This window comes from Hemibagrus wyckioides, linkage group LG23 (assembly GCF_019097595.1).
Source record: "Hemibagrus wyckioides isolate EC202008001 linkage group LG23, SWU_Hwy_1.0, whole genome shotgun sequence".
Lineage (NCBI taxonomy): Eukaryota > Metazoa > Chordata > Actinopteri > Siluriformes > Bagridae > Hemibagrus > Hemibagrus wyckioides.
In genome coordinates this window covers 12,185,071-12,210,804 of record NC_080732.1, presented here as the reverse complement: position 1 = coordinate 12,210,804, position 25,734 = coordinate 12,185,071, and the positions used below count along the sequence as shown (strand labels likewise).

Sequence of the window (25,734 nt, the reverse complement as noted above, 5' to 3'; positions counted from 1 at the left end):
TTACTGTGTCAATGTGAATTTCCTCTACAGGGCATTAATAAAAATTCATCTCATCTCATCTCATCTCATCTCTAAGAAAGCACTGGTTTAGTTAACAGCAGCCAAAATCTATAATACAATAACTATACAATTTATTTGCATAGAACTCAAGCATAAATACAATGAATAAATAAACAAACAAACAAACAAAGAAAAAACACTTTTCTGGATGAGATTATCAGTTTAACTTGAGGCAACAGGCTTTAAATTGAACATGTGAGTTTTTCCTCACATCCATTGAAAGACTTAGTTTTAGTGACCTGACATTTTGGACATTCTTATCTTTATGTTTATTAGACAATGTGACATAATAGCTGATGACAAAAAGTGGGGCCAAATGTGTCTGCAGAAATGCCCTGTACTTACTGTAGTGGTCACTGGATGCATATTAAAAGCTAGTCTAGTTTTCTTCACCCTTATCTCAGCTCTAACGTCATGGAAGTTTCAGTTGAGTTGTGTCCTCCCTCACTGGGTTCTGGACTGAGCAAAAGAAGTGACAGCTAACGAACATTTCAGTTGTCCAGGTAAGCGTATTGTTTTTAAAGATTTCAGTGATTTTGCTTAGAGAAATATTCCGATCTGTGTGGAGAAAAAAGAAAGAAAGAAAAAAGAAGTAGGAAGAACTAGTCAAATAATGCCTAGACCATGCAGCCAATAAAATGATTTCTATTATAACACAGTAAATATAAGTAAATCAAATATAAATAAAATAAAATAAATAAAAATATAATTAGGTGATTAAATTAAAATTGTGTTAGGGTTGAGACTAAGGTTTGACAGAGGATATTAAGAGATCGAACTGATGGCAAAAAAAGTCAATATTTTATTTAGTTTTTAGTTTTTATTAGTGTAATTATTTTAAATTTTATTTTTTATTTTAGTAAATATTTCAAAGAAACATTACTTCAGCATCTACTAGCACTTGATAGAAGACAGTTTAAAAATTCTCCTTAATTTTGTTAATTAATTTATATAGAAATTATGCTTAATTATGAGAAAAATAGCAGAAAAAAAATGAGTCTGTTTTTGTAACAGTAAATATTCATGTCTGAAATGTAGAAGTTTTCTTGGCTTATACTATGATTGATGGAATGGATTCTTTACAGTATTTCTATACATTATACCACTATTACTGGAGTTTAGTGCTATTTGTGTGTGCAGATGTGTGTGCATATATGTGTGTTTATTCTCGCATGTACGTGTGTGTGGGCTTGTTAGGGGGGTGTTATGTTTATCTCCTTAAAACACCCATAGCCCTATCTCTCAACAGAACTGTGCAGTGTGGGCAGGGCAACTTTCCATCCCTCACACATGCGTAGATACACTGCACACTGCACACTAAATCCTCTTAAGGCTTTATCCAACGTTTCTGTTTTTAAGATATTGAGCTGTAAAAATCTAATATATAAAAATAAATAAATAAAATCAAAATAAATAAATATAATAAATTATAAATGCATGTGTAATATAAATAAATAAATTATATATACATGTGTAATATAAATAAATAAATAAATAAATAAATGTATTTAAAAAATTGATTTTTCTCTATACGTTGGCTCTAGATAGATGATTATTATATAAGGTCCATCTCTATAGTTTCTAGATCAACATGAATGCACACATTAATAATAATAATAATAATAATAATAATAATAATAATAATAATAATAATAATAATAATAATAATAATAATAATAGTAATAATAATAATAATAAGAAGAAGAAGAAGAAGAAGAAGAAGAAGAAGAATAGATTGCATTCATAAATATATATTGCCTAGGGTGTCAATAGTTTTGCCACATTTAAAAATGTAGTTTTGAGTTTTTAGAACACTGATAAATAATCTCTCCTACGGATTGATTGGAAATTTGAATTATTGTCTATAATGTGTAGTTTATAGTCAGTTTTCTTTGTTTGTCAATAATTCTACTCAAATAAATCTTATTTTTAGTGATGTTTAGGTATAAAATGTCCAATATATTTAGTAGCATGTAAGCAGCATGTTTATTATTGCTGACCTTTGGCAGTCAGGCAATTCATTTCAGTTATGCTTGTGTAAAATCTGTGTTGAAGGAGAGTAAAGATGGCAACGTTCCCTTGCCGAGTCATACTTTTGGACGGCTCTATCATTGAGCGGGACCTAGAGGTCAGTTCCCAGACCCGGTATTTACCTTCCAATCGTTCGGTCAACAGTCTGCATTTTTATGGATTGTCAAATATTTTTATGTATCTGTGTTTACAGAAAAAAGCAGTGGGCCAGGTTCTGTTTGATAAAGTCTGTGAGTATCTCGTTCTGATAGAGAGGGACTATTTTGGCCTGGCAGCATGGGATTCATCTAACAATAAGGTGAATGATTTTATTCTAGATAGATTTTATGCATGTATTCATGTATTAATTACACAATTTATCTTCATATTTTATTAGTTATCTGCTTTAAATGTGGCTCTATAGCAGCCATTTTCATCACTTCTGACATTTTATGATCTTTCTACAGGTGTGGCTGGAGCTTTCCAAAAAAGTTTACAAGCAGATCATAAGTGAGTGTGTTTGTTCTGGGATGTTTAAAGCATATCGGATCTATGTGTTTGTGTGCAGTTATGCTTGAGTTCACTGCTGATTGTGGTTTTAGGTCATGATGCTACATTTACATTCAGTGTCAAGTTTTACCCACCTGACCCTTCCCAACTGGCTGAGGACATTACGAGGTAAAATCTCTCTCTCTCTCTTACTCTCTAGTTCTTTCTGTCTCTCTCCCTCTCTTCTGACATGGTTATACAATATTTCCACAATATAAACTTGACCCTCACACCTATTTGTGCTTTTTGAAACTCTTATTCCACATTATTCTCCCTTAGCTGGTTTAATAATCTTCACTTTTTCTGGGAAGTCTTTCCATAAATTTGTGATCATTCAGCCATAACTGCAACAGTGAGATCAGGTACTGATGTCAGGAAAGGAGGCCTGGGGCTCAGTGTTCGAGTTCATCTCGTTTGATATGATTAAAGTCAGGGCTTCTTCCACTCCAACCTTAGCAAACCTTGTCTTTATAGCTCTCACATTGTATACAGAGACACTGTCATGACGAAACAGGTTTGGGCCCCTTAATTCTAATAAAGGGAAATTGTAATGCTACAGCATACAAAGACGTCCTATACAACTGTCTGCCTCCAACTTGGCAGCAACAGTTTGGGGGAAGAAACACATATGGGTGTGATGGTCATACTTTTGACCATATAGTGTATTACTATAGTACACACACACCTACTCTTAACCTTAACCTCAATAATGGTTAATAATAGCTAATAATAGTTTTTGCCCACACACATACCACACACACTTAACACCAGCAGCTTTTTTGTTGACCTACAGTAATGGATTTGATGTAAAAGTGATCAAAAGTTTTTGCACTAGTAGTGATGTCCATGCCAGCTCAAGTCAGATGGCTCAAGTGGTCATTAGAGCAAAAAGCTGATTCTACTGTCCACTCAAGTTGTTGTCTATGATCTAAAGGGCAATAAAAATTGTATTCATTTAGACGAGAATGCAAAAAGTGATCTCTGACCTTTGGACCCCACTGTATATATTACATTATTTAAACATTAACTAAGCAAACCCCATCCTAAGCTGAAATCTGCTAACCAATAAAGCATATTTCGTCTCATTTATTTTACTGCCTTTTCCATCCGTTAAAAACAATACCAGTGAAATGCATTTACAATGTCGAAGTGTCTGTTTTGTATAATTCTCCGAATATTTGGCCTCCGTATAGAGAGAAAAACTGTAAACACATCACACAGTCATCAAGCGTCAACAAAAGTTCTTCAAGCTGTTTCAACATGTTTCAGTTCCTGAGAATGTTTGCCTATTGTTAATATGTGTGTGTGTGTGCAAGCAACATGTATTTATTTACTTCCTTATGTATTATTATTTTCTCGCAGATACTTACTGTGTCTTCAGCTCAGGACAGACATCCTGACAAGCCGTCTGCCCTGTCCATCAGATATGTTGGCAGTTTTGGGATCATACACGATCCAGTCAGAATTGGGGGATTATAATCCTGAACTACATGGAAAAGAGATCTTCAGTAACATTCCCCTTGCGCCCAATCAGACTCCAGAGCTGGAAGAGGAAGTGGCAGAGCTGCATCGCAAACTCAAGTATTTTGGTTATCCAAGAGCATACCATATATAATCATCATCATGATTAGTGTCATCATGTGTAGCCTTTTTTAATAAAGTAGCCATGGAACATAATGTATTATAATAAAGACAAAAAAAGTATACAGAAAATGACAGTGTTTAAATTCTATTGCTTTTAAAGGAAAATATAAAAAGCATTTTTCAGTCTAATTTCTTAGATCTGATTTTCGTAAACTCTTAGAAAATAAGTTTTAAGAGTGAACTCAGGCACATCTATCTCAAAACACATGTGTCACTGCAGATCCATGAGTCCTGCTGAAGCAGATCAGCTTTTCCTGCAGAATGTCAAGACTCTCCACATGTATGGAGTACATCTGTATCCTGCTAAGGTAGCATGAGGAACTGCACTTACACAAATTCTCCTTCGTGCTTTTTTTTGTGTGTGTCAATCTGTAAATATATTATTTGATTTGTTTATGCTCATGGGTTTGTGTGTATAGGATGCTAGTGGTGGAGACATGATGCTGGGGGTGTGTGCTGATGGTCTAGTGGTGTATGAGTATGAGGAAAATACACAGGTTCTGTGTTTCAGCTGGCCCACAGTTCTGAAAATGTCTTACAACCGGAGCAACTTCCAAGCCAGGATTTTTCACTCAGAGGTACGCATGTGTCTCACACACCTAACATGTGGGCTGAAGAAGGGAAATCTTCTGGAGAGATTATAAAAAATCTATATTATTTCTTCACATATTGTTTGGGGAAAAAATCCTGTGACTTTCCAAAGGACTCTTTTTGGTTTAGTGATACCATATTTTGCAATATGTATAAAATATTTAAATGATAATGATTTCGATTATTTAAGTGATTCTCTTTGGATCCTAACCAGGATGCATTTGAAAATACCATCAAATTCAGTCTGCCCAGCTTCCGTGCCTGCAAATCTCTGTGGAAAAATGCTGTGGAGCATCATGCCTTCTTCAGGTAGCACCTTATAGATGGTTATTTACAGTTACGCACAGCTGAAAGTATCATAATGTGTAGGAAGGAACAAAGGAACATTGATCACATCATAAAAAATACAACCCGAATCAAGCTTCTGCTACACACTTCTAGACAACCCCAAAAATCAATATTTAATATGTGCTCATTCCTATCTTAGGAATTTGAAGGACCCCGACAAGGCTCCGAAGAGACTGTTGCACGTGGGTTCTAGGTTTCGTTTCGACGGTCTCACTCACGCAGAATCTCTAGAAGCCAGCTCCAACATCAAGCGAGCAGCTCCACGCTTCGCACGCTCAGCCATCAAGAGAAAAGGTGTGTATCTGTGTTTGCATTCTATAGTAATAAAGCGTATTCAGAGTTGAGTTAAGGCTGTGCAGTGAAATGTAACGCTGAATTTTCTCACTGTATCATTTATGGGCTTAAAAAGGCAATTCATGTGTTTAATGCCATTTGTCTTGACAAAAAAAAATAAAGCCTGCACTGGCTGCTCTACTCAAGAAATCTGGCAACCACAGAAGTCTGAACTACATATTTAGACCATTTAGATCTAAATGGTGCACCCAGAATATCGATTTAAGCCTAGCCCAAATCTTTCCTGCTTAAATATTCCTAAGTCCAAGTGCTAACTGAATACAGTCCAGTGTGTAAACTGCTGTTATTAATTATTCTTCCAGCAAAAGAAAGCCGTCTTGTGGCTTTGAAGCGGCCAAACAGAACCGAGTTTGTTGACTGGTTCGAACTGCTTGGCTCTGATGCAACATGGCCTACTTATAGCTCAGGTAAGAGCTTAGAGAAACGATCTAGAACCTGTTCAGATTCCTGTTTAGTGTGTGTGTGTGTGTGTGTGTGTGAGTATGACATATACTGACTGAGAATTTTGTAAGATACAATCACTTATAAAGCCAGATGTGCACACAGATAAGTACCAAGTGGCAGCTGGAGAGACACTTGTTTATAAAGAAAGAGAGGAAGTGGATGGTCTGGATAATGAATGGTTTCAGCTGTTGGGTGGGCGCTCTCTTCCCACTCAGCATTCTTTCTCATCCTTATCTTCAGGTAAATTTAATCTTCCGCTCTCTTTCCACATAGTTCTTCCGTGCTTGCAATTTTAACTCTCCTTTTCCGTTCCGCCTTATTCATGGTTATTCTTAGTTGTTGAAAACAAAAAAAAAGGCCTGAATTAAGTTTGTTTGAGTTTGATTACATTTAAAAGTTTTGCCATGTAAATGTCTTGCACAGATACTGACATTTTGGAAAGTGCTAAATTCCAGCTTTGGAAACTGCAAGCTGATGATTGGTTTGTTCTCCTTGAACCTCCCACTTATCACCCCAATTTCTGGCACTGGAAGACACGACAGCGTGAGTTCTGATTTTGTAGATCGTTTTTTAGAGAGAAAATCTTGTCTACATACAAGTAGCTAAATATAGTCTCCCACCTCCCATCGTAAGGAAATGGGTTACCAGATCTGTCTGAAAAAAACTAGCCTGAAAGTTAAACGATCAGTAAATCCAGACCTAAGCTTAAAAATGACATCTCAACCTTATTTTCAGCCCCAAATCATGCCTACCAGTACAAACAGAGTAATATTTAGAAAAAAATCAAAGTAATAGCATGCAATATGTTTTAAAATAAAGAACATTTTTCATCAATGTGTGAATAATTAGACCAGCAGTCTTATAGTAAAAGGAGTGTACCAGCTTTGTTTACCGTTACATTTTCTGGTTTGCATTAAAAAAACGTCAGCTCATATATTTAGCCTGCAAAGCATTTGACATAATTAACATAATTAAAACAGACAGTACAACTGCAGACCTGATGGTAAAACAAAAAAACAAATCCAATTTATTTTTGGGGAAATCTGCTGACCTGGTAACCCAACATTCATATTTCTGTTTTTACCCTCAGTGTCTCTGCAGTCTTCTCAAGCTGAAGAGCAGACAGAAGAGCTGGAAAGTTTCGAAAAATACTCCGAGAAGGGTATAGAGATTGTCAGAATAAGAGAAAAAGAGGTTGAGGCTGTGACCGAGCAACACGAAGAACTGGAAATGGAAAGAAACCTAATAAGCCCAGACACCGTTGGTGAATATCTAGAGTTTGAGGCTGGGGACAGTGAGCAAATACTGAAAGTTATGAGGGAAAAGATTGAAGAAGTGGATGGAGAAGAATTACAAACAGTAGTAATGTATGAACAGAGAAGGCAGGTGGTAGAATCTTATACTGAACAGGAGGCTTTTGCTGAACAAAGTATTAGAGGGATGGAAGTCGTAGACGCGGTACATGAACTAATGATAAAGAGAGGTGAAGTAGTGTCTGAGGAAAATATAGAGGAATTAGAGGAACAATTTCTAGAAGTGGAGAGAATTGAACAAACACAGCAGGGTATAGAAAGCCTGAAACTCAAATTACAGGAAGTAGAAATGTTGGAGCGACAACTACAACAAATGCAGCAGGCAGGAAGACAACGAGGGGAGAATGATGATTGGTACATTCTGCTGGAGCACAAACTGATAACATCTACAGCACCTGTAAGACTGCTAGGAGTGAAGACTTCTGAACAAAAGCTGCTGCAAAACCTAGAACGAGGAGACAGAGGTGACAGGTACCTTTTGCTGGATCGCAAACCCTTAGTGGCAACTTCAGCAAATGCAGGTAAGCAACTTCATTCAGTTCTGTAATGGTTGTTGGGTATATGTGATGCTAAAGATGTCTGCAATTATAGTATCCAAAAATAATCAGTGTTATCAGTGTTGCAAAAGTAGTAAGCAATAGTTTACGAACTGCTAGGTTATACAATAATTGGAAAATGTACCTTTACTGGGGCTTCATAAACAGATTCATGCACATTGCATAAATATGTTATATATAAAGCAGTACTGGCAGATTTATGTTAGACAGAAGCTTTTATTTGTTATGTGTCTGTTTTTATGACATAAACAGACTATTTTTAATGAGGTAAAAATATCCAAGACTTTATTTTATTCTTGTCTCTATTTTTCCAACCCCAGGAATCTGAGGCTACAGTAAGCACAAGTTCATCAAACTGGGCAGGCGAGGTTTTTCAAAACTTCAGCTGTCCAGTTTTGGTGAACCTGTGCACAATATAGCCTCAGATTCATGTTCTCGAATGACAGCAGTAGAACCCAGTGTGGTCTTTTACTGGTATTCATCCTCCTCAAGTTTTGGCATGTTTTTGTGTTCTGTACTCATCATGGTGTGTTCAAGAGTACAAGCTACTGTAGCCTTCCTGTCAGCTTGTTCCAGTCTGGCCATTCCTCTCATCATCAAGATGTTTCACTTTTGCTCACTGGATTTTTTTCCCCCCTCACCATTCCGTGTAAACTCTATAGACTGTCATGCATGAAAATCCAAGTAGACCCCATCCCCAGTGATGCTTGACGTAAACATTACCTGCAGTTTTTGACCTTAGACTGCATCATTTTATTTCAGCGTATTGCTGCCACCTGATTGGCTGATTTGATTACAGCATGAATGAGCAGGATCATAGGTTTTCCTACTAAAGTCGAAAGTAAAAGTATATAAAAAGTGATTTCAAATAGTGCAAGCACATTCATGACGCTTCGAGACATTAGTATCTTATTTTCCTAGAGACGTATTTATAGCATGTCATTATGAAAGCATGGAAACTTTCAAAGAATCCTGTATATCAGCAGATTAAATGATTTTCAAATAATAATTTTGCACCAATATATAGCTTTAGTGCTATTCAAGTTGCCTGTGTATCAGTTAAATGAATAGGAATGGGTCACAAAGCTTCATGAAAGTGCTGTTAAAATCAATCTGATGACTTGCATGATAAAAATAAAATAATATATGAGTCCTTTATATTGATGAATATTTTCTTTCATCAGTATAAAGGATTAATGCAATGCTTTTGAAACTGTTATGGAGACCCAGTGTAGGTAAAGTGTTTTAGTAAAGTGTTTCCCGATATATACAGTAGTGTGCAAAAGTCTTAAGTGTTAAGATACACTATATTGCCAAAAGTATTCGCTCACCTGCCTTGACTCGCATATGAACTTAAGTGACATCCCATTCCTAATCCATAGGGTTCAATATGACGTCGGTCCACCCTTTGCAGCTATAACAGCTTCAACTCTTCTGGGAAGGCTGTCCACAAGGTTTAGGAGTGTGTTTATGGGAATTTTTGACCATTCTTCCAGAAGCGCATTTGTAAGGTCACACACTGATGTTGGACAAGAAGGCCTGGCTCTCAGTCTCCGCTCTAATTCATCCCAAAGGTGTTCTATCGGGTTGAGGTCAGGACTCTGTGCAGGCCAGTCAAGTTCATCCACACCAGACTCTGTCATCCATGTCTTTATGGACCTTGTTTTGTGCACTGGTGCACAGTCATGTTGGAAGAGGAAGGGGCCAGCTCCAAACTGTTCCCACAAAGTTGGGAGCATGGAATTGTCCAAAATGTCTTGGTATGCTGAAGCATTCAGAGTTCCTTTCACTGGAACTAAGGGGCCAAGCCCAGCTCCTGAAAAACAACCCCACACCATAATCCCCCCTCCACCAAACTTTACACTTGGTACAATGCAGTCAGACAAGTACCGTTCTCCTGGCAACCGCCAAACCCAGACTCGTCCATCAGATTACCAGATGGAGAAGCGCGATTCGTCACTCCAGAGAACGCGTCTCCACTGCTCTAGAGTCCAGTGGCGGCGTGCTTTACACCACTGCATCCGACGCTTTGCATTGCACTTGGTGATGTATGGCTTGGATGCAGCTGCTCGGCCATGGAAACCCATTCCATGAAGCTCTCTGCGCACTGTTCTTGAGCTAATCTGAAGGCCACATGAAGTTTGGAGGTCTGTAGCGATTGACTCTGCAGAAAGTTGGCGACCTCTTCGCACTATGCGCCGCAGCATCCGCTGACCCCACTCCGTCAGTTTACGTGGCCTACCACTTCGTGGCTGAGTTGCTGTCGTTCCCAAACACTTCCACGTTCTTATAATACAGCTGACAGTTGACTGTGGAATATTTAGGAGCGAGGAAATTTCACGACTGGATTTGTTGCACAGGTGGCATCCTATCACAGTTCCACGCTGGAATTCACTGAGCTCCTGAGAGCGACCCATTCTTTCATAAATGTTTGTAAAAACAGTCTGCATGCCTAGGTACTTGATTTTATACACCTGTGGCCATGGAAGTGATTGGAACACCTGATTCTGATTATTTGGATGGGTGAGCGAATACTTTTGGCAATATAGTGTATGTGGTAGAGATGCCTTTAAAGATAATGAATTGAAACAGTCTTGGATAAAGAACATTAACAGCACTACGTTAATCAAAGGCAATATTTGTTGTGATCATTCAGACAATCATATGGGAGCAGTATAATGAAGAAAGCCATGCAGTTACAGGTCAAGGCCTTTGGTTAAACCTTTCTTAATGGACATTTACAAAATGGACATATGAATTATTTTATCCCAGCAAGTCTATTATAAGATTATTCATACACACTGGAGTGATAAGCCTTTGTCTTTATATCAAACTGTACATCAGTAGGCTCAGATGCATGTTGTGTAGTTTTATGTGGAAATCGGCTGGTAGATTCTTTTGAAGAATCAGACACAGATTTTGCTTGTCACGCCTGCTTTTGTTATTTCAGCTCATCTCTGATAGTCGGCACTCACTTTTATGTCTGTTACATAATGTGTATTACTGACATAAAAACTGTTACTTTTAATTTAGGCTGGAAAAGAAACGCTTGGAAACGTAAAATATCTTTTTTTAATGACCCAATGCATAAGTGATAAAATAAACATAAAGACAAAATTAGCATTATGAAAAAGGAAGACTTTTGCACAGTACTGTTTATAGAAAATTTATAGTGGCAATGTACAATATAACCCATATTCCACGGTATGAATTCAATCCACATCATCACTTCTGAATTTTTTTATAACTTCAAGGTCCTACCATTGGCACAGCAGAGCAAAAAGCAGAGATTAGACAGTGGATAGAGGGCAAACTCGAGCGAGCACACACTCTAACACCTGTCCTGATGAAAGACGACTGGTACATTTTGCTAGACTTGCCTCCACGACCTACACAGACCAGGGAACCTGCACTGCCTCCATCAGGTACAATTAAAACAGCACCTATTGTGTTTATTTCTATATTGTTTCTATGTACAGAAGCTAATACTTAAGTCAGATGACTGTGGGAAAAACCTATTGATCTAGGTATATAATTATTAATATGACCTTTCTTACCTAGTTTGCCTTGGTTGATTTAGTACAGCTAATTATTCTGGTATTTTAATTTTAGATTCTAAGTATGTATTAGATTTTAGTTTGTTGTTAACCTCATAGTGAAACAGCATTCTTGGGACCGCATGAAAGGTCATATGATCTCCCCGGCATATTGTCTTTCCACAATACTATTAAATATCAAGAATGAAAATTCTGTAAAGGATAATAAGAAGCTTGGTATGCATGGGAGCTCAAAGGAGGGACACAGTCTCAATGATTTAATATTTAAAAATGTAAAATTGATGCAAGTGCTTATTTGATATTTTGGACTATTTAACGTCTGTAACTGTATATGAAGTCTGCCGCCAGTATATATGTAAATTTTCCCCCTTTTACAATTGCAGAGATTGATGTCCAGTCATCTTGGGTGAATGTGATAGAGGAGCACAAAAACTTGGATGAAGAAACTAAATGGACAGAGGAGAGAGCGATTCATGTTAGAGAAACACAACTGACTTTACCAGTACAAAGAGAGGAACAGCCAGAGAAACAGCTGGATGATGACTGGTTTATCCAGCTGGACGTTCCTCCTAAAGAAGCAGGTAAACACAGAGATACAGGAACGCTCATACACATGTACCTTAATGCAAAATCTCAAGCTTTGTTGCATCTTGTCTATTTCAGTGCACACTATAGCTGTAGATGTTCACAAAGAGACCAGAGAGGAGGAAGAAGAGCTAGTCCATAAAGAAGTAAAGACGATAACATTTGAGGAGGACAGACGAGAAATGCTAGAAACGTCTCACGAAGTGATTGAGATGAAGCCAATCCCATTCGAGAAAAGAGATGTTCCTTCAGGTGAGGAATATGTTAGTAAAGTTTGCTGGGTCGCATTTACATCTCTCATTTCTCCCCTCTCAAACACTTTATCTTCTCACTTCTTTGAAAAGTGGTCTTTTACAGTGGTCGTTTGGTTGAGTAAATGTTTTTACTGACCCGATAATGCAGAAATCAAATAATAAACATCTAAGGCAAAATTAGTATTAACAATTTTACAGTGCTTAGGACTTAAAAAATCTATAGCAGGAATTTACATTATAATACCATATACAACTAAATAACATCTATCCACATCATCACTTCTGTTGTTTTTACAACTATAAGGTCCTACCATGGACACAGCAGAGCAAAAAGCAGAAATTAGACAGTGGATAGAGGAGAAACTCCAGAGAGCACACACTCTAACACCTGTCCAGATGAAAGACGACTGGTACATTTTGCTAGAATTGCCTCCACAACCTACACAGACCAGGGAACCTGCACTGCTTCCATCAGGTACAACTAAAACCAAACAGAGTATTTTATATTTGTACGGTAGCTATCACTTCAGACAGATGACTCTATGGGGGGGAAAGTCTGTGATTACTTTGGAAATGATATATAAAATAATGACATCGATATATATTGATAGAATATATTCATATAACCTAGTGATAGCTTTCTTATCTTCATTTGGGGTTTTTTTTTTATAGATTGTCTTCAGTGATTTAGTACAGCTATTATTCTGATATTAGAATTTTATATTCTTGCTAATTTCATAGTGAAATGATTACAAATTGAGCAATTTTGGGACCTCGTGAAAGGTCAGATAATCTCTAGGCATACATTAACACAATATAACTAAATATCAGGGAATTTAAATTCAGTTATAGCAAGCTTGGCATGCATGAGATATCAAAATATCAAGATAGGGCTCCTTTGCTTAAACAGTGAACACAGATTGTGAGTTAATTCTGTGAGTTCAGAAAAAGAAGAACAGACACAGGAACAGGTGAATGATGACTGGTTTATCCAGCTGAATGTTTCCCCTAATGGAGCAGAGATACAGGAACATGTACATAAATGCAAAATCTCATGGATTGTTGCCATGTATATACAGTATATTTGTAAATTTTCCAACTTTTACATTAATAGAGATTGATGTCCAGTCATCTTGGGTGAATGTGGTAGAGGAGCACAAAATCTTGGACGAAGAAACCAAGTGGAGAGAGGAGAGAGCAAAGGCTTTACCAATACATAGACAGGAACAGCCAAAGAAAGAGCTGGATGATGACTGGTTTATCCAGCTGGACGTTCCTCATAAAAAAGCAGGTAAACACCACGATACAAGAACACTCATACATCTGTACCTTAATGCAAAATCTCATGGATTGTTGCCATGTATATATAGTATATATATGTAAATTTTCCAACTTGAACATTAATAGAGATTGATGTCCAGTCATCTTGGGTGAATGTGGTAGAGGAGCACAAAATGTTGGACGACGAAACCAAGTGGAGAGAGGAGAAAGCAAAGACTTTACCAATACATAGACAGGAACAGCCAGAGAAACAGCTGGATGATGACTGGTTTATCCAGCTGAACGTTCCTCATAAAGAAGCAGGTAAACACGGAGATACAGGAACACTCATAAACATGTACCCTAATGCAAAATCTCATGCCTTGTTGCATCTTGTCTATTTCAGTGCACACTATAGCTGTAGATGTTCACAAAAACACCAGAGAGGAGGAAGAAGAGCTAGTCCAAAAGCAAGTGAAGACAATAACATTTGAGGAGGAGAGAAGAGAAATGCTAGAAACGTCTCATGAAGCGATTGAGATGAAGCCAATCCCATTCAAAAAACGAGAAGTGTCTTCAGGTGAGGAATATATTAGACCATTGCTGGGTCATATTTTATGGATTTGTTTATTGTATGGATTCTTGAAATCACTAACCAATTCAAATTAGATCCAGCTGAGGCCAGTAAACAAATATCTATATTTATACAGCATAACTTTTCCCATATTTTAATTTCTGATATAACTGTAATATTAGCTACCTCACAAACACTTTATGGAGGCGACTTAACTAACCAGCTAACTAACATTAACCAAAGCAGCAACTGTTTGATGCCATAGATATAAAGTAATATGTAATTATGTGAGTACATACATTCACTGGCCACTTTAAAAGGAACATTTGTGGCCCTTCATATAATTATCAGTCAGTCATATGGTAGCAGTATTATGCAGAAAAAAACATCAGGTTACAGGTCAAGACCTTTCCCATTGGACATGTTCCATCAGGATTAACAAATGAATTATTTGATCACAGCAAGTCTATTATAAGATTATTCATACACACTGGAGTGATAAGCCTTTGTCTTTACATCAAACTGTACGTCAGTAGGCTCAGATACATTTTGTGGAAATTGGCTGATAGAGTCTTCTGAGTATCTTGAAGAATCTGACACATTTCTTCCTGAGATTTTGCTTGTCTTCTGTTTTGGGGGTTTATCTCTGACACCCAGCACTCACTTTTATGTCTAAAAAGCAGTCTGTTAGATAAAACATCTAAGAGAAAATTAGTATTAGCAGTTTTACAGTGTTAAAGTCAGTGTTACACGGTACTGTATATAATAAATCTATAGTGGTGATTTACTATATAACCCCATATACAACTGTATAAATTTCACCCACTTCATCACTTCTGCAAAAAGCAGAGATTAGACAGTGGATAGAGGAGAAACTCCAGAGAGCAAACACTCTAACACCTGTCCTGATGAAAGACGACTGGTACATTTTGCTGGACTTGCCTCCACGACCTACACAGACCAGGGAACCTGCACTGCCTCCATCAGGTACAACTAAAACCAAACAGAGTATGTATACATGTACATTACCTTTCATTTTAGACTGATGACTCTATAAAGGAGAAATCTCTGATTTCTTTGTGCATTGTTTAAGAATAAAATAGTCATAGACATATTGATCAGTATATATAATATATTCATATCATTATATCATATATAATATATAATATATTCATATAACTTACTTATAGCGTTTTCTTTATATGAGTTGTTTATTGTTTGCCTGTCAGTGATTTAGTACAGCTAATGATTATGATATTAAACTCATACTGAAATGATTATAAACTGAGCAATCATGAAAGGTCAGATGTTTCTCTAGGCATGCCTTACCACAATATTACTAAATATCAAGGATTAAAATTAAGAACAATGATTATAGCAAGCTTGGTACGCATGAGAGATCAAAATATCAAGACATGAACCCTTTGCTCGAAGAGGGACCACAGATAGTGAGTTAACTCTGACTCGGTTTCAAAAAGGAACATATTCATAAAGTCAATAGCCCTGCTCATTTGTGCAGTTATCCATCACACAATCACGTGGCAACAGCATAATGTAGAATATCCTGCAGGTTCGGATTCTCACATTTAACTATTGTTCTGCCAGCAGAATTTCACCCAAATGGACGATCGATACTAAATGGTAATCATGGTCACGCATACCCTTTGTATAGTGATGGTCCTTTATGTCTTGCTGCCGCTCCTTATACTAATAATTCATTCTAAATGTTAGTTAAGGCTGCTTTAAGCCAATGTAAAAAATACTATCCAGATAAACTGCAGTGAATTAAACATATTTCTATATGATCTGTAAGCCTTTTTGGGAATGCGCTCTTTCTGAGGTGTACTATGGAGTGGAATCTGCGTTGAGACAGTCTGTAGTTTCTTACACTGTGTTTAGCTGCTGGTGAGCAGGGTGATGGGAAAAGGGGAAGTATGTGCTGAGCAAACAATTCACACCACTCCACAATAATAAGTACAGCAGACAAATCAGAGAACACAAAACACTGTACATAACTGTCCCGAATAGATGTATAAAATTTAAACAAGGATGCTCGAGGTTAGAGGTTTAATTCAGTGCTGAACAGGGGCACTCCATTTCCCTGTCGAAAAAGCAGGAGGAAATTCCATTTTCAGTGTCTGGTAAAAAAAAAAGAGTTTATGTTGACTGAAAGGGGATAAAAAAAATATGGGATGAAAAATGTGGTTCTGAGTGTTTCAGACTGCTGATCTCACTCATATCAACTGGAGATTTGGTGTGCTGGAAGTGGATTACTAATGATGAATGGATTATTTAAAAAAAACATGTCAGCTTTCAGCAGGTATTTCACAGTGTTTGCGTCAAGCGACCATCACAAAATGTAAAGAGTATCTACCCATCATCTAGTTATGGTATAGTGTTCTTTAGTGTAATTTGGTGAGAACTGACCACTGCAGACATCATGTGCACTTATACATAATTTTGTCACTAAGAAAAATCTCAAAATGTTTTAGCTAGAAAAAGAAATTTATTTTTGATTGGTTGATTATAATGCCTATGATATTGATTTTCTGAAGATGTGCCAGGTCTGAGATCTCAGCAAACCGTCACGATCAAGGAAAAGGAAGTGACCTTTGACAAGAAGCCCGTGATCATCAAAGAGAAACAAGAGATAGAAAAGAAAATTCCTGGTAGAGTGTACAAGGATGAGGACGACTGGTTTGTGCTTTTTTCACCAGAACAAATTAAGAAGAAAGTCATTGCCACAGGTGTTTTTTTTTTTTTTTAACTTATTATAATTCCATCTCTCTTTTGGTTTGAATTGTGGAATTATAGTACAGTTTTGCTAATGAGTGAACCATTCTTGATTGCAGATGAATCTATTAGTCCTTAATCCTTAGTTCTCAATTACATTCAAGAGACAAATATACATAAAATCTACAGCTCTCTCCATGCTGAAGAAGGACAATGGTTTAAATGAATAGGATTTGATGATGTATGTATTGATTGTACTACAGCGGGTGTGTCAGACACATGGATTCTGGAAGAAAAGAGATTAAGGGAGGTTCAGAAAGGGCGACTCAGAGAGGATATGAAGAGAAGCCATGTGGTGGAGGACAGAAGACTTCATCCATATGTACCTGGACCAAAGGCAGACGAGCGTCATCGGGAGGTGATCGATGACTGGTTCATCCTGCTGGAGTCTGTTTCGAAAATATCAGGTAAAAGAAAAAAAAAAACAAAAACAACTTTCTATGCTCTTTGAGTCATCTTTCTCTCTCGCTCCCAGATCTTATTCTTGTTTCTGCGCTTTGAATATCTCTTGCCAGTGAGCAAGAACAAGAGAGCTGAGGAGGACCAGCGTAGGAAGGAGGAGTTGTTTAAGAAGCAAGCCTTGGCAGAAGACAGAAGAAAAGTGGCAGGTAAAACATGGCATGGGGGAAAATACAGTACATTTGTCTTTATCGTAGGATTAAAAGGAAAGATTTTTAGGTAAAGTGGTGTGATTGTGACTGAAACAAAAATCATGATTGAATGCCTACTTCTCTCATTATCTTCTTTTGTTAGGAATCAAACATCCTTCAGTTCCTGTCATCCCACTGACTCCAGCTGACCAGCCAATGACATCAACTCCCACTGCGCAATCTGTTCGCATCACGAGACCCTCTTATCAAGAGGAGAGTCTAAAGAGACTAGACCTCACACAGGAGATCACGCAGGACATAAAGCAAGAATCTAAGGTCCAAAACATGAAATTACAAACAGACCAAGAGCAAACAAATGATTAATATGTGCTCTGTATTAAATGTGTATTATCCATTGCTTGAAAATAAATAGGAGTAAGTTTTAATCTGTGACTGATAACCAGTTCCAGTGAACATCATATTTCTTTGCCTCTACAGGTGGAATCAGAGACCATCATTAAGAGAAAGGTTGGCTCTGAATTTGTGATATTTCTTACTGTACACTCTAAAATGCATACAAACCTGAGATAAATGTGCAGAGACATATTTCACATATACGATATTTGCACAAAGACATACTTTACATCTGCTGCCTCACTGGTTACCTTTTTTATTCTATTACAGAGAATAGAGAAGAGAATTGAGGGTGAATCCATTTATATCCGTCACAGCATTCTAATGTTAGAGGTATGTGCACATTTCCTCATTATTCAATTTGTTTATTAGGAACAAATGCACATTCAAGCAATTCTCAATCAATCATGTGGAAGCAGCACAATGCATATACAGGTAAGGAGCTTCATCTTCTCATCAAACAACAGAATGGGGGGAAAATGTGATCTCTGTGACTTTGACTGTGGGCTACAACAGCAGAAGACTACACTAGGTTCTACTCCTGTAAATCATGAGAATGATTCAGTGTATTTCTGTGTCACGGTCAGCACGAGATCTTTTCTGATGTTTGATGTGAATATTAACTGAAGCTCCCGACTTTTCAGATAATTACATGAATGAGCACGTGTACAATTGTTCCTAATAAAGTGATCGATGCATCGATCAAACTCTTTTTCTTTCTCTCAGGACTCTGATGTGACTCAAGAGATAGTGCTGAAGCATCATGCCAGTGTCAGTGAGTTAAAGCGCATCTTCATGGAGGACATGCCTGTGTATGGCCCTACAGAGTGGGACAGGCGTCTCTCCTCATACACTCCTGCCATCTACCCCAAATTATCCAGTGGCGAGCTACTTAACGGCATAGACATAGTGAGTCTCACAGCCCAAAAAATATTGGACCACATTACAGTGTGAAATTGATGGTCCTATTTGTCCAAAGCAGAGCAAGGGTTTGTCTCTCATCCATCACTGACAGATGATTTTATTTTCCAGATGGGAGCAGATGGATTATCAGCCATGTAATGTCGCTCCACCCTCTTATCCTGGTGAATCCTCTGTCTTATCAACAGATCAGCACACAGAGCCTCTTTCCTTCACTGCACCATTTTGTCATTGATACATTGCTGTTATTATGTGGTAATACAACCTGTATACAGATTTTTATTTTTATGTGCAGTAAATACTATAGAACTTTAATATTGTAAAACATTACAGAGGTTTGTTGGCCAAATGCTGATGTCTGATGTCTGGATAACAAATGTGCATTTATCACTGTCAGTGTAGGACTGCCAGTGTTCAGTGGCCACATTTTAAAAGGTGTGGAGACCCAACAAAGATTTACAAATGAAGCTAAATATGTGCCGGGTGTTTTGAGTAATATTAGCATTATGTCAGGCAGAATTAAACCCCAAGGACAGCCAGTGTGTTACCAGGTTCTTGGACTGGTTTTGTTGTGTATAGGTGTGGTTTTCCCAAAAAACAGTCTGTATATGCAGATAACACAGAATTCCACTTACAGTCTGTTTATACGTACATGTTTCGTTGATTTATCTTGACAATATTTTATTTTGCATAAAGTCTGTCCAAATACTAAGACATGTTGTTTGCTTATATATATATATATATATATATATATATATATATATATATATATATATATATATATATATATATGTATTTTGTCTCAAAAGAAATTGCTGTTGTACTTCTGAGCTTTGATAGATATGGCCCAGGATGCGATGGGGGAGGTACTAAAAATGTTCTTTCTCAGGGTTTGGACCTCTTTTATACACTGTCTGACATTCAGTTCTTTGAACAGATGCATACACAGACACACGAATGCAGTGTTCTGCTATAAATACGTTTGTAAAGACAGTATAACAGGCAAGACATGATCTCTGACAATCATGTGTAGGTGCGAAATGTAAGGTAAAAAAATAATGTTATTTTTGACACAAAGATTTCGTAAACAATCCTTCTCCAATTGCTTTTTCTTTAGAAAGAATCATGAACGAGGTTTTGTCAACCATAATGAAGTGTTTTATGAATGAAATACATTGTAAAAGGAACATTTTTAAAGTAACAGTAATGAGTAACAGTTACTGTGGATATTGTTATAAAATTAACGCGATAATATATAAATAAATAAATAAATAAATAAATAAATAAAACGATGTACAAAATCACATAAAAAAAATAAAAATAAATAAAAACTCATACAATATATTCATGTGGAAGGCCTAAAACCACATGTTTAAAAGTGATAAAATTATTCACGTGACTGAATTTTGTTTTTTTGTACTTAAAGCTTGCTCGGTTTATCCTTTAAAGCGAGGGCACATTTTATTGTGGGAGCTCATCGAGACCAAACAGTGAATGAAATGTGTGATTAAATAACACATACACACACACACACATGTATTATAGTTTCTTGACCACTTAGTATAAAGTTTGTGCAAAATTAACTGTCGGTGCGTGATATATGAAATGAGTAGCCTGCCCAGTCTCATCAGTGAATAATGTATTTTTTTGATGCTTCATATTCTCGGCTGCTGTACTAGTGCTATTATATAAAACTGCCAGATATTAAGGGTGGCAGGCTTTTTCGACAAATTCGCCATGATGAGCTTGATAACTACAGCAACAATCTACTGGCATTATACTACACCGCTTTCAGATCTGGCAACCTTGAAGACATGAACCAATCAATTTAATCAAAAGCAGGAAATCAGCTTCATCAAAATCAACTTAACTTAGATAAGCCTACTGTGAACATACAAAGCGTTCCCTTATACAAATATTAACATAAACGTAAGTCATTAACTCTAAAGTATTCACCCCCTTCTATTTTTACTGTATTACAACAAACTGAAGTATATTACAATGCAATTACAGAAGTCATTAAAATTATGACTAGTATTTAGACCTCGTCACACAGTTTGTGTCCAATTGTTGACGTACACAATAAATATCTCAGACTTTGAGAGGTATAATCTATTAATAATAGATATAGGAAAAAAAGATGTTTGTCACATCTGCGCATTATAATATTTTATAAACATCTGCAATGCACTGAACCTTCTTGGGAGCACTGTGAATATCCATTGCAGCAAAGTGGGAAAGAAATATATGGCACAAACCCAACGCCGAAACTGAGCACAAACCTCAACAATATCATCAGCTCTTCACAGATGAACCATCTCTGCTAGAGTGGACAGAAGGAAGAGAATGCCTATCTTATAAAATTGGAGATTTTATTGCATGATTTTATGAGGCTAAAGTTGTGCCATTTGATCTAAAGCCAAAGCATAATTTTTTTTTTTAGCACAAACCAAATCCAGCCCATCATCCATGAAACACCGAATCTGGGATCAAGCATAATGCTCAAGGGTTGTTTTTCAGCAGGGGCAATGGGAAACCATCACAGGCAGTATAGACGGAGCAAACAACAAGCAAATTGTTGATGAAAACCTTTGCCAATCACTAAACATATGGATTTTGTGTGAAAATACATGTTTCAACAAGACAACAAGCCAAAGCCCAGACAAATACAACTGGAAATTTGTGGCATGATCTAAAAATGGTTGTCTACCATCATTCTCCATCTAATCTGGAATGGAAGAAAGTGTGCAAAGCTCACAGAGACATGTCTAAGATAATGCAAATCTATAATTGCGGCAAAAGGACATTTCACACTGAGGGGGGTGAATACTTAGGAATTAAGCAGTTTTCATCCATTAATCCATTTTTTATTTTCAAATATTTCAAGGAAAGAAAGAAACAACATGAACTGAAATGATCATGATATTTCTGTGATAAACTCTATGATATTTTCAACTGATGTGAATGAAATGAATCCACTATGTTTAAGATCTTTTACAAACCTTTGACAGGAACACACATGGAACTGGCTTTATTTATATATCTCTCTCTCTCTTTAGAGACCAACTTTAAGGGTCAAATTCTACAAATAATCTGAAAAATGTCAGCCTTAATGATGCCTGGTGCTTTGCAAGCAAAAAAAAAATGAATGTGGAATAATCATTAATGTGACATTAATATTAATAAACATTAACATTACATTTGACATTAACATTAATATGCAGTTAAACCATAAACTCTTGGTAAAATAAATGGTTCCTCAGGTCTTATTCGAATGTCTACTTCTTCTGTGAGGCTAGCAGACAACCAGAGAACCCTTAAGGGTTCTAGAGTTAACCTAAGGGTAATATATTTCTGTATTGTATAATCTTAGAAAAATCCAGTTCCTCGAGTGTTCATTAGATCGTTCAGTGTTTGAGGAAGTATTTTTGTTCTAGGCTTTCTTTAAAGATTCTCCCAGAGTTCCAAACAAAGAACCACTTAAGGTACTATATTTATTTGTACTATGCATATATGCATGCAGATAATAGAGCCATTTGATTGGATAGTTAACGGTTCTTAGCTCCTAAATGGATTCTTCTTGGAATCCTTTCTGATAGGGAGACACTCGGTTCTAAGGTTTGACGTTGCACCTTTTATAGTTTCACTAGAAGTGTTCTATATTTAAACTTGTTTAAAACGGAGTCTTCAATGGGACTGAGAAACACTTTGTTACAGGCTACTACACAGAACCCTTAAGGCTTTCCCCAGAGACACAAACCAAAGAACCCCAAGGCTGCTTTAGGGACCTTTTTTTCTAGTTAAAATTTGATAGCAGCAGGAATCATAAGGTGACTTTGCGGCTACATATCCACAGTCTGTGTATACTTTAATGCTCCACTATGTCCCTTATTCATTTCCACCCCAGTCTCTCTTGTTAAAGATAAATGCTCTGTTATTATTGGCTCCACCCTTTTACACTGGCCCATCTCGCCGTGGATCGGTACTTGTTGTAGAAGGGGCGGAGTGTCTGGGCACTTTATAAGGCAGTTGTTCAGCTTGACAACTGGAGGAATCAACATAACAGCATCCCTGCTATCTGCAAGGCCAAAGTTCATCTGACTGGAGTTTAAAGAGGCAGAGGAAGGGAAAGAATGGTTAAGGGCTGGAACAGCAAACCCTCCTTGCAGGCAGTGAATGTTGAGTTCTGACAAGGCCAGAGTGTGTGTGCTGGTGTTTGTTTCAGGTTGTGAGCAGCTTTTCGAATTTCGCCGTCCCTCTAGCGTATCATTTTTTTGGCTGGCTTGCTTCAGCCTGTGGTCCCGATTCTCATAGAGAAGTGTGTTTGCACAAATAAAGATGAAAAGGCCCACTCCCATAATAATAGGGCCGACCAATTTCAGTTTTTCTGTGGGAGTTCGGCCAGATGGTGCATGATGCAGCACTTGTCTCCGATTACGATGAGGCCAGTATCCACCTATGGCCACTCCAATGCCTACAAGTAGCAACACACCAGCAAAGAGCACACAAGCGCCAGGAGCAGATCGAAGACGTAAACCACCAATCACTGGCCCTTTATCCTTCTCCTGGAGTGAATGATCTGATTCTAAACTGTTCACACCTGTTACAGTGGATCCATCCATCTCTGACACTCTGCTGATAAAAAAAAGGTTAAATTAGTATCATGTGAAAGTGACCCACTGTAGGTCTGTGACTAAAAAAGCTACAGTCTTCTTGTGTGTTGTATTTTTACCATTATGTGGCAAACAATACTAATAGTAAAAGTTTGTAAACACTTGACCATCACACCCATACGTAGACGTTTGCACTTATATGGGATGGCTTTGTATGCTGTAACATTAAGATTTCTCATCAATGGAACTGGGGGGCCTCAAACTTGTTCTAGCATGACAATACCCCGGTGCACAAAGCGAGCTCCATGAAGACATGGTTCGCACTGATTAGTGTAGAAGAAGAAGTTGAGTGTCTTGCACAGAGCCCTGAGCTCAACCCCAATGAATACCTTTGGGATAAATTGCACCCATCAGTGTCTGACCTCACTAATGTAGCTGAAAGAGCAAATCCACACAGCCATGCTCCAAATTCTTGTGGAAAGCTTTTCCAGAAGAGTGGAGGTTATTATAACAGTAAATGGGGGACTAAATCTGGAATGGGAAGTTGAACAAGCATTTATAGGTTTTATGGTCAAGTATCCACAAACATTTGGCATATAGTGTACCTTTTTTTTGGTACTGGGTCAAATTTAGGTTTGTTTTGATTGACCATGTCACAACTCTGGCAACCCTGACCCATATGCCCAAACTATTTGACTTTTCTATTTAGGTTTAAATCCTTGAACTCATCTGTGCATTTCAAGATATTGGCTAAACACAGTAGCCTATGAAAGGATACACGTTTTTGTTACAGTAAAATACATTTCTCTTCTGAGTTTCTCCTGACTATGGTAATTGCTTTTGGGGGGAAAAAAAATCTCTAAATTTGATTTATCCCCACACAGTACATAACGTAGGCGTACTCATCCTAGAGACGAATTTGAACTGAGGCAATTTTCAGCCAAAATTTCTGTGAGTTTTACAAACAGTGGATGAAGAGTAATTCATCAATTCTCGACCACTTTACGACTTTGCCTGGATAATCACCCGCCTATCTGCATAATCACACTAGCAGGACTTCTCATGTTGTTTACATGCTGTCTTGCACATTCACTCTAATTGCTGTTTTTGTACACCACATTTAAATACTGTGTTTAAGAACCCTCTTTGTTTACAGTCCTCTTGCACGATATACTGTATAATGCTGTATATAGGATGCATACTGCTCGGCGCTATTTTGTGTATCTGTCCTGTAGTGTTTTGTATTGTCTTGTTTGCACTAGTATGTACACGTTATGTGCACTTCATGTGGCTAACTTTCAGTCCTTAGCTCTGTGTTGTTTTATGTAGTTCTGTGTTGTTTTATGTAGCACCAGGGTCCTGGAGAAAGGTTGTTTCATTTCACTGTGTACTGCGTCAGCTATATATTGTTGAAATGACAATAAAAGCTTCTTGACCTGACTTAACCTCATCTAGCCCACAGACACCTTCACTGTAAATGTCCAAACATTAGGTGCATCATTATTGGAGCCATAAAACATTTTAGTTCCAAACTTTCCCGAGACGGAGCACATCGGGTCCAGTTGTCCACTAGTTGACATTAAAACTACTTGCTTATCAGATCATTTCAACTGACCAGTTAAACAGGCTGTAAGAATTACACAGTATAATAATAACAACTCTGATAGTGGTGAGCTCTGATTTCCAAAAAAAAAAAACCTATTTAGAACAATTGCACTGTAATAATTATGAAAGAAAAAAAAAGAAAAAGAAATGTTGATAGATATATAAATAAAATCTAGCAATTGATTCTAGGTGTAAAGGAGTGTGTGCATGGTGTCCTGTCATGGACTGGCGTCCCATCCTGGATATATTCCTGTCTCGTGCCCAGTGTTGATGGGATAGGCTCCTGATCCACCGAGACAGGGATAAAGCCCTTACTAAAAAATGAAGGAATGAATGAATATCTATACATTTGCTTGTTGGTATCTGTAATTTTGCAACAGCCCGTGACGCATATGTACACGTTTATTAATATACAGTGCCTTCGTCTCTCTCTTTCTCTCCACAAAATACGCAAGCGAGCACGCGGCAAGGACGCACACATACAGTAGTTTGAATACTAATTTCTCCCAATACACGATTTAGTGATTTTTTTTTTATTTACCTCCAGAGCCTCCGGGGTTCCTCGTCCTGATGTGGCTTTACTTTCGGTCTTTGTTGTCCAGATGAACCCGAGAGGAAGATCCGATTTCCATTTAGCGAAACTGAGCGGATCCCTGACCCTGCGCTTCTGCTCCCTGTCTCCACTATTCCTAGTATTA

General features: G+C 37.4%; 2 protein-coding genes across 5 annotated transcripts; one reads left to right on the top strand and one right to left on the bottom strand.

Moving 5' to 3' along the window:
- Window positions 1-429: 429 nt before the first annotated feature.
- epb41b (erythrocyte membrane protein band 4.1b) lies at window positions 430-19,555 on the top strand. Of its 4 annotated transcripts, none has more exons than XM_058376055.1 (30): window positions 431-563; window positions 2,116-2,188; window positions 2,285-2,389; window positions 2,538-2,580; window positions 2,673-2,748; window positions 3,982-4,200; window positions 4,484-4,571; window positions 4,683-4,841; window positions 5,069-5,163; window positions 5,342-5,496; window positions 5,859-5,963; window positions 6,103-6,240; window positions 6,424-6,543; window positions 7,091-7,834; window positions 11,125-11,295; window positions 11,811-12,008; window positions 12,091-12,264; window positions 12,571-12,741; window positions 13,381-13,557; window positions 13,674-13,850; window positions 13,933-14,106; window positions 14,947-15,108; window positions 16,656-16,847; window positions 17,097-17,300; window positions 17,409-17,501; window positions 17,647-17,819; window positions 17,982-18,011; window positions 18,168-18,230; window positions 18,624-18,806; window positions 18,930-19,554. In XM_058376055.1, exons 2-30 carry the CDS (start codon window positions 2,126-2,128, stop codon window positions 18,957-18,959), a joined length of 4,482 nt encoding a protein of 1,493 aa, XP_058232038.1. In that variant the 5' UTR covers window positions 431-563; window positions 2,116-2,125; the 3' UTR covers window positions 18,960-19,554. The 4 variants fall into 4 exon arrangements, with proteins under 4 accessions (XP_058232041.1, XP_058232038.1, XP_058232039.1 ...); XM_058376056.1 differs by having other exon boundaries at window positions 14,950-15,108; window positions 18,930-19,553; XM_058376057.1 differs by having other exon boundaries at window positions 14,947-15,087; window positions 18,930-19,553.
- A 66-nt stretch (window positions 19,556-19,621) lies between these two features.
- LOC131344093 (transmembrane protein 200A) lies at window positions 19,622-25,734 on the bottom strand. Its single transcript, XM_058376061.1, has 2 exons — window positions 25,578-25,734; window positions 19,622-23,453 (listed from the first exon to the last, which is right to left on the bottom strand). The coding sequence occupies exon 2, from the start codon at window positions 23,438-23,440 to the stop codon at window positions 22,661-22,663; it is 780 nt and encodes a 259-aa protein (XP_058232044.1). The 5' UTR covers window positions 23,441-23,453; window positions 25,578-25,734; the 3' UTR covers window positions 19,622-22,660.

Excerpts from the sequence above, each read along its gene's own strand:
- epb41b (XM_058376055.1), top strand. The coding sequence starts at position 2,126 with ATGGCAACGTTCCCTTGCCGAGTCATACTTTTGGACGGCTCTATCATT. Across the intron at positions 6,544-7,090 it reads GCACTGGAAGACACGACAGC|TGTCTCTGCAGTCTTCTCAA; the intron begins GTGAGTTCTGAT and ends TTTTACCCTCAG. Across the intron at positions 7,835-11,124 it reads GGCAACTTCAGCAAATGCAG|GTCCTACCATTGGCACAGCA; the intron begins GTAAGCAACTTC and ends TATAACTTCAAG.
- LOC131344093 (XM_058376061.1), bottom strand. The coding sequence starts at position 23,440 with ATGGATGGATCCACTGTAACAGGTGTGAACAGTTTAGAATCAGATCAT.